The 6,926-nt window shown below is 54.5% G+C and overlaps 1 protein-coding gene and 1 long non-coding RNA gene across 3 annotated transcripts in view; both read right to left on the reverse strand.

Moving 5' to 3' along the window:
- The window catches only part of LOC102770128 (zinc finger protein 304), a 12,693-nt gene extending 7,211 nt beyond the window's left edge, over positions 1-5,482 (reverse strand). Inside the window, exons 1-3 of the mRNA XM_015561704.1 lie at positions 5,459-5,482; positions 4,595-4,841; positions 3,209-3,249 (exon numbers count right to left, since the gene is read on the reverse strand). Of these exons, the coding sequence (XP_015417190.1) occupies positions 3,209-3,249; positions 4,595-4,841; positions 5,459-5,482 (312 nt within the window). The remainder of the gene's footprint in view (positions 1-3,208; positions 3,250-4,594; positions 4,842-5,458) is intronic.
- LOC102768479 lies at positions 2,043-3,212 on the reverse strand. 2 transcript variants are annotated; one of them, XR_001513305.1, is made up of 2 exons: positions 3,130-3,212; positions 2,043-2,170 (listed from the first exon to the last, which is right to left on the reverse strand). It is a non-coding gene; the product is annotated as an uncharacterized LOC102768479 (long non-coding RNA). The 2 variants fall into 2 exon arrangements; XR_001513306.1 differs by having other exon boundaries at positions 3,081-3,174.
- Positions 5,483-6,926: the final 1,444 nt, after the last annotated feature.

Raw genomic sequence — 6,926 nt, forward strand, 5'->3', positions numbered from 1 at the left:
AGATTTATGCTGAGCAAGGGCCCGGCCAGTGTTGCTCAGTGGTTGAGCCTCGACCTATGAACCTGGAGGACATGGCTCAGGGCACACGTCCCACTTGTGCCTGGATCCCCGGGAGGGAGAGGCCATGCAGGAGGCAGCCAGTCGATGAAATTCTCTATGAACCTGGAGGTCATGGCTCAGGGCACATGTCCCACTTGTGCCTGGATCCCCGGGAGGGAGGGGCCATGCAGGAGGCAGCCAGTCGATGAAATTCCTCTCTCATCAGTGTTTGTATCCCTCTATCCCTCTACCGAAAAATCAGTTAAAACGAACGAACCAAAATCCCGCTCCCAATGATATCACCTCACACCTTGAAGAATGGGTGCCATCAGGTAGATCCGCCCTGGCTGGTGTTGCTCAGTGGGTGGAGCATCGGCCTGCAGATTGAGGGTCCCGGGTTCATTCTGGTCAGGGCACATGGCCGGGCTGTGGGCACGATCCCCAGTGAGGGGCATGCAGGAGGCTGCTGATCCATGATTCTCTCTCATCCTTGATGTTTATCTCTCTCCCCCTTCTTCTCTGCAATCAATAAAAATTAAAAATAAATCTACCTTATGATCCAGCAATTCCACTTCTGGGTGTGCAGCCAGAGGAAATGAAAAACAGGCTATTGAAGAGACATATGCACCCGTGTTTATTACAGCATGTTCACAACAGCCAGGAAATGCAGACAGCCTAGTGCCGGCGACGGATGGACGGATGAAAGAAGGTGCGATACACACACACACACACACACACACACTGGAATATTGTTCAACCTCGAGACAGGAGGAAACGCTGTCATCTGTGAAACACGGGAAGACCTTGAGGACATTACGCTGAGACAGAGAAGGACAAACCCTGCATGATGTCCCTTTTAGGTGGAATCTGAAACAAACAAAACAAACAGGACTGAAAAAACAAGGAGAGGGCTGTTGGTTTACCCAAGGCTGGTGGTGGGGACAGGAGAGAGTGCGAAGGGCACATACTTGCAACTAGCAGGTCAGTGGTTCCTGGAGACCCAGTCCACAGGACGGAGTCACACACAACGACGTGATCGTAAGCATCCAACGTGACATGTGCTCCCACCAGAGGACACCACAGAGGTGACAGCTACTGCCAGGCGGCAACCTCTGTGCGACATAAAGCTATCAGATAAACAGACTGTGCATCGGAGACTTAGGCAACATCACGTCCATTGTGTCTCAAAAACAACATGTCATAAACACATTCACCTGAGGCCTGGGATGGTCTTTACCTGTACAGTACAGCATGCCCACCCACAGTAAGTCCTTCTCTCCTCCGATACGGCGTGCATTAGGGAACATTTTTAGTGTTCTCCTGCCGGCTCATAGATGACCTCCTGCCGGCTCCATAGATGATCTGCAGGCTCCATAGATCAGCGGTTCTCAACCTGTGGGTCGCGACGCCTTTGGCGGTCGAACGCCCCTTTCACAGGGGTCGCCTAAGACCATCCTGCATATCAGATATTTACATGACGATTCATCACAGTAGCAACATGACAGTGATGAAGTAGCAACGAACATAATGTTATGGTTGGGCCACAACATGAGGAGCTGTATTAAAGGGCCAGAAGGTTGAGAACCACTGCCACAGACGATCTCCTGCAGGCTCCATAAATGAAGTCGTCACATGTATCAGGCTGACGCTCCTCACGGGCGGGGACAGTGTTTTGCGACAAAGGAAGATTTCGCGAACACCCGCGGCCGCTCTCGGGGGGAGGGCAGAGCTGTGCACTGAGTCAGCGAAGGGACGCGGCCCTTTCACCCGAAGCCCTGCTGTCCCCGCCCCCAACGGCATCGTGAAGAACCGCTGTGGGCTCGTCAGGGAACCGGAGAGGAGTCACCAGACGCGGCCCTTTCACCCCAAGCCCTGCTGTCCCTGCCCGCAACGGCATCGTGGAGAACCGCCGTGGGCTCGTCAGGGAACCGGAGAGAAGCCACCGGTGCTCTCCTCTCTCACATCCACTCTCCTTCCTCCCCCTTGACGTCTGCTCTTTGTTCTTAAACGTTCCTGTGGTTGCTTCTCAGCGCTCACCGAGGGCAGAGCGGCAGCTGAAGGATTCTGTCAACAGCCCTGGCCCTTCATCGGTTTTCAGATGTGGCCGCCTCCTCCACTCCCCGCCAGCGACCTGGGGAGGAGAAACACTGGTGACGTGCGTGACCCGATGGCAAGCTGCCCCCACGACGAACGTGCCCGAGACAGCCGGGGACCGACCACGGGGCCGCGGGCAGAACACGGGAGAGGAATCAGGATGAGGCGGGGCTGGGGCCTCAGAGGTCACAGAACGAAGGAGACGCCACAGGGGAGAGGGTGTGAGGATGGAAGCAGCCCGGCCGGCGTGGCTCAATGGTTGAGCATCAACCTATAAACCAGGAGGTCAGGGTTCGATTCCCGGTCAGGGCACATGCCCGGGTTGCAGGCTCCATACTCAGTATAGGGCGTGCGGGAGGCAGCCGATCCAGGATTCCCTCTCATCACTGATGTTTCTATCTCTCCCTTTTTCTACCTCTGAAAGCAATTAAAAAATGACATATATCTATTAGTATATGTGGATGGAAACAGTGCACAGAGGAGAGGCACGGTCTCCCATCAGGGCTGCGGCTCCCGGGACGGATGAGTGCTGTGCCCAGGGCTCTGTCCAGAGCCAGCGGTCTGGCTGCAGCTGAACACCGTCTTCAGGGGAAGGCGGGGACGGGTACCGCTGACCCGTTAAAGGGAAGCCGGTGCTGAGGAGCACGGCCCCGAGTGCCAAGCGAAGAGCAGACGAGACCCGGGCCAGGGGTCGGGGGCTACGGTGCCCGAGGTCAGGGTCGGACCGAGCAAAGCCGAACCCAGGCCAGGAGCCCGCGGTGGCTACAGGTTTGAGTCTCAGGCTGCAGGTTCAATCCTCAGTTGGGGCGGGTGCGAGAGGCACCTGATCGATGTATCTCTATCACATTAATGTTTTCTCTCTAAAAACGTATCCTCAGGGGAGGATGAAAACAAAACAAACCAAAACAAACAGGGGCCGATGCTGACGGACACGCAGCGGGCGTCACGTGAGCCAGCCCTGATGCGCCCTGAGCCACGCTCCCCACGGCTTCTCACCGGGCCAGGCCTCCCCCTCGTCTCCTCTGCGGGGCCTGGAGCTGCGCCCACCTTCTCAGGAACCCGGGCGCTACGCCTACTCCGCGTGGGTGACCGCAGGGGACCTGGAGACGGCGAGTCCTGAGGGGAAAGAAGGGCTGGTGAGTGGCTGGCGTGGACCCGGGGCGGCCCTCCCCACAGGGAAGCAAAGTCCGTATTGGGAAAAATCCCGGAAGAAGGTTCTGCAGGGGCAGCTCTGTCCCACAAGCAACGATCCCGCCAGGGCCTACCGTCCCCGGGACAGTCGGGCCCAGGAAATGCCAGCCGGGGGCCTGGGGGCAGAAGGCAGGAGCAGAGGGGCCGGGCATTTAGACAGTCACACCCCCAGGGGTCGCCCGGCCACCTGGGACCTGCTGGGTCAATGGCGAGGCTCAGGCCACCCCATCCTTCATCTCACCGCTCCGGGCAGGAGACAGACGTGGGGCAGCCTCAGGACTCACATCACCTACGACAGACAGACCCCCGAGACAGACAGCTGCCCCCTGGGGGGTCGGGGAGGAGATGAGTGGGGCTGAACCTAAAAACTTTCCTAATCAAGTGAATGGGACATCCCTCCTGGAAACAGGTTACAAAAATGCCGGAATCCATCTCGGACGTCAGCTCACGCTCTTGGAGACCGACGGCCTTGTTACCTGCTCATGAAGACAACACGGCAAGAAACAGGAAGGGGCCCTGGCCGGTGTGGCTCAGTGGATAGAGTGTCGGCCTGCGGACTAAAGAGTTTGATTCTGGCCCTAACTGGTTTGGCTCAGTGGATAGAGCGTGGGCCTGCAGACTAAAGAGTTTGATTCTGGCCCTAACCGTTTTGGCTCAGTGGATAGAGCGTCGGCCTGCGGACTCAAGGGTCCCAGGTTCGATTCCGGTCAAGGGCATGTACCTTGGTTGTGGGCACATCCCCAGTGGGAGGTATGCAGGAGGCGGCTGATCGATGTTTCTCTCTCATCAATGTTTCTAACTCTCTACCCCTTCCCTCAATTCTCTGTAAAAAATCAATAAAATATATTTTTTTTAAAAAAGAGTTTGATTCTGGTCAAGGGCATATGCCTGGGGTTCGGGCTCCATTCCTAGCAGGGGGCCTGCAAGAGGGAGTCAATCAATCATTCCCTCTCATCACTGATGTTTCTATCTTTCTCTCTCCCTCTCGCTCCCTCTATGAAATCAAGGAAAATATATTATACAAAAAAGAGAAACAGAGGAAGGGCTCCGACCAACAGCCTCTTCACTCGGCTCCAGTGTAAGCCTTGAGGTGAGACGGCCGCCCCAGACAGCGTGACCCCAAGGTCACAACGACCTCACGCTCCCGGTGCCCACGTAGGATAGGCCTGATGCTCGACCCACAGGACCTGTGAGATAATAAATGTGTTTTCAACCCACTAAGCTGGGGGGGATTTCCCGCGTAGCAACCGGTCACGGGGTCGGGACTCACCCAGGGAGGACACGAGGGCGAAGTTCTCCAGCATCACGTCGCGGTACAGGCGCCTCTGAGCCTCGTCCAGGAGCCCCCACTCCTCCCGGGAGAAGTACACGAACACGTCCTCGAAGGTCACCGGCCACCCCAGCCCCCAGCTCCCAGGAGACACCAGGCCTTGGCAAGGCTGGCGCCCGCTGTCCCCCCACAGCCTCTGATCACTGAGTCCAGCCCAGAGCGGGAGCAGCGGGTGAGCCGACAGACACTGTTAGGGGCAGAAAGAGACTATTGGGGAGCAGCTATCATTCTAAGAAACAGGAATTGCCCTGACCAGTGTTGCTCAGTGGATAGAGCCTCTGCCTAAGGACTGAAGCGCCCGGGTTCAATTCCTGGTCAGGGCACATGCCTGGGTTGTGGTCTTGATCCCCAATGTTAACCGTGACTGTTTGGCTCTGATGAAAGAAAACACACTCTGACGTGGCTGGGAGCTGCACATGGAGTCTGAGAGCTGCCCTGGAAATGCAGCCCATCCTCCTCATTATCAGGAAACGATTAATAATCCAGCTGCAGAAACCAGCGCCACCAGCCCTTTGCACACCCACAGGTGTTTGCACATCTCCAGCCCCCATTACCTGTGAACTGCCCTCCTGGCACACCCTTCTGCCTACTTCCCCATGTGACCTTCGTCTTCCGACCCAATATAGGCAGCTGGCTCATGGAGGGGGCAGAGAAGTCATTCATGGATGACCGGCTGCCCCTCCCATGCTGTGGGCCGTACAGTCGGTCCTCAGGTTACCTCGGAGACCCGTTCCCACGGGGTGACCTAAGGCGATTTTCGCCCTTAAGTCAGAACCCACCTACGTAAACACCTACGTCACTCACATGGAGCTCATACAGAGCAGTCATGAAGTGAAACAATAAAATAAATTTAAAAGAAAGATAACAGCTCCGGCTGGTGTGGCTCAGTGGATAGTGTCGGCCTGCAAACTGAAAGATCCCGGGTTCGATTCCAGTCAAGGGCACATGCCTGGGTTGCGGGCTGGATCCCCAGTGGGGGGCGTGCGGGAGGCAGCCGATCCATGATTCTCTCTCATCATTGATGTTTCTATCTCCCTCTTCCTTCCTCTCTGAAATCAATAAAAAATATATTTTTAAAAAAAGGTAAGCCCTAACCGGTGTGGTTCAGTGGATAAAGCTGCAGCCTGCGGACTCAAGGGTCCCGGATTCGATTCCGGTCAAGGGCATGGACCTTGGTTGCAAGCACATTCCCAGTAGGGGGTGTGCAGGAGGCAGCTGATCGATGTTTCTCTCTCATCGATGTTTTTCTCTATCCCTCTTCCTTCCTCTCTGTAAAAAATTAATTTTGGGGAGGCCTAATTTCCAAGATACATTATTGTTAAAACAGTTCACAACACTAAGCCTGGGGCTGGTTCTGCCAACACCCAAGCTACAAATGCTTGTCTGGCAGCTGAGGGGCGCTCTGCGGTAGCATGTTTGAGAATTGAATAAAAATCCATATAAAACAAATGTTTAAATAGTTTCCATAGGAACACATAAGTGTGACCCCGTCGCCTAGGCCTTCCACCTTGTTCCATCTGTGCCACCCCCACTTACAAAGACATTCCAAACTAGCAATCATTAAGTGGTCCCCCCAAATACCTTAAGTCAAGCTACACTCGAGTAACAGCTATAGGAATGGATAACAATTCCTGACCTTTACTTGTGGTAAATAATAAAAAACATAAAACACATGTTCACAGGTTGAGATGACGAAACTTTTTTTTAAATATTTTGATTTTTTTAAGACTATATTTTATTGATATTTTTACAGAGAGGAAGGAAGAGGGATAGAGAGTTAGAAACATCAATGAGAGAGAAACATCAATCAGCTGCCTTCTGCACACCCCCCACTGGGGATGTGCCCGAAACCCAGGTACATGCCCTTGACCGGAATCGAACCTGGGACCCTTCAGTCCGCAGGCCGACGCTCTATCCACTGAGCTGAACCGGTTAGGAGTGTGTGTGTGTATAATATGTATATGTATATATGATATGTATATATGATACGTATATTGAGAGCTCTTACACATACATGTATACATATACATATATACATATATATAAATAAAATAATGGAAGACGGCGACGGAACCACGAAACGACCTCCGTGGAGTCTGAGGTGACCCGAGGGCTGTCCGTGTTGGAACAGACAGACGCTCACTTAGTATCCGAACCGTCTCGGCTGAACGGGCTCCCGTAGTGACAGGCAGCCGGACCCTTGGACTGTCCGGGTTCAAGTCCATGCAAACTGGGGGTCTGGCAGGCAGGACCCCCCCCTCCCCGATCCCCG

Source organism: Myotis davidii, unplaced genomic scaffold (assembly GCF_000327345.1).
Source record: "Myotis davidii unplaced genomic scaffold, ASM32734v1 scaffold431, whole genome shotgun sequence".
Classification (NCBI taxonomy): Eukaryota; Metazoa; Chordata; class Mammalia; order Chiroptera; family Vespertilionidae; genus Myotis; species Myotis davidii.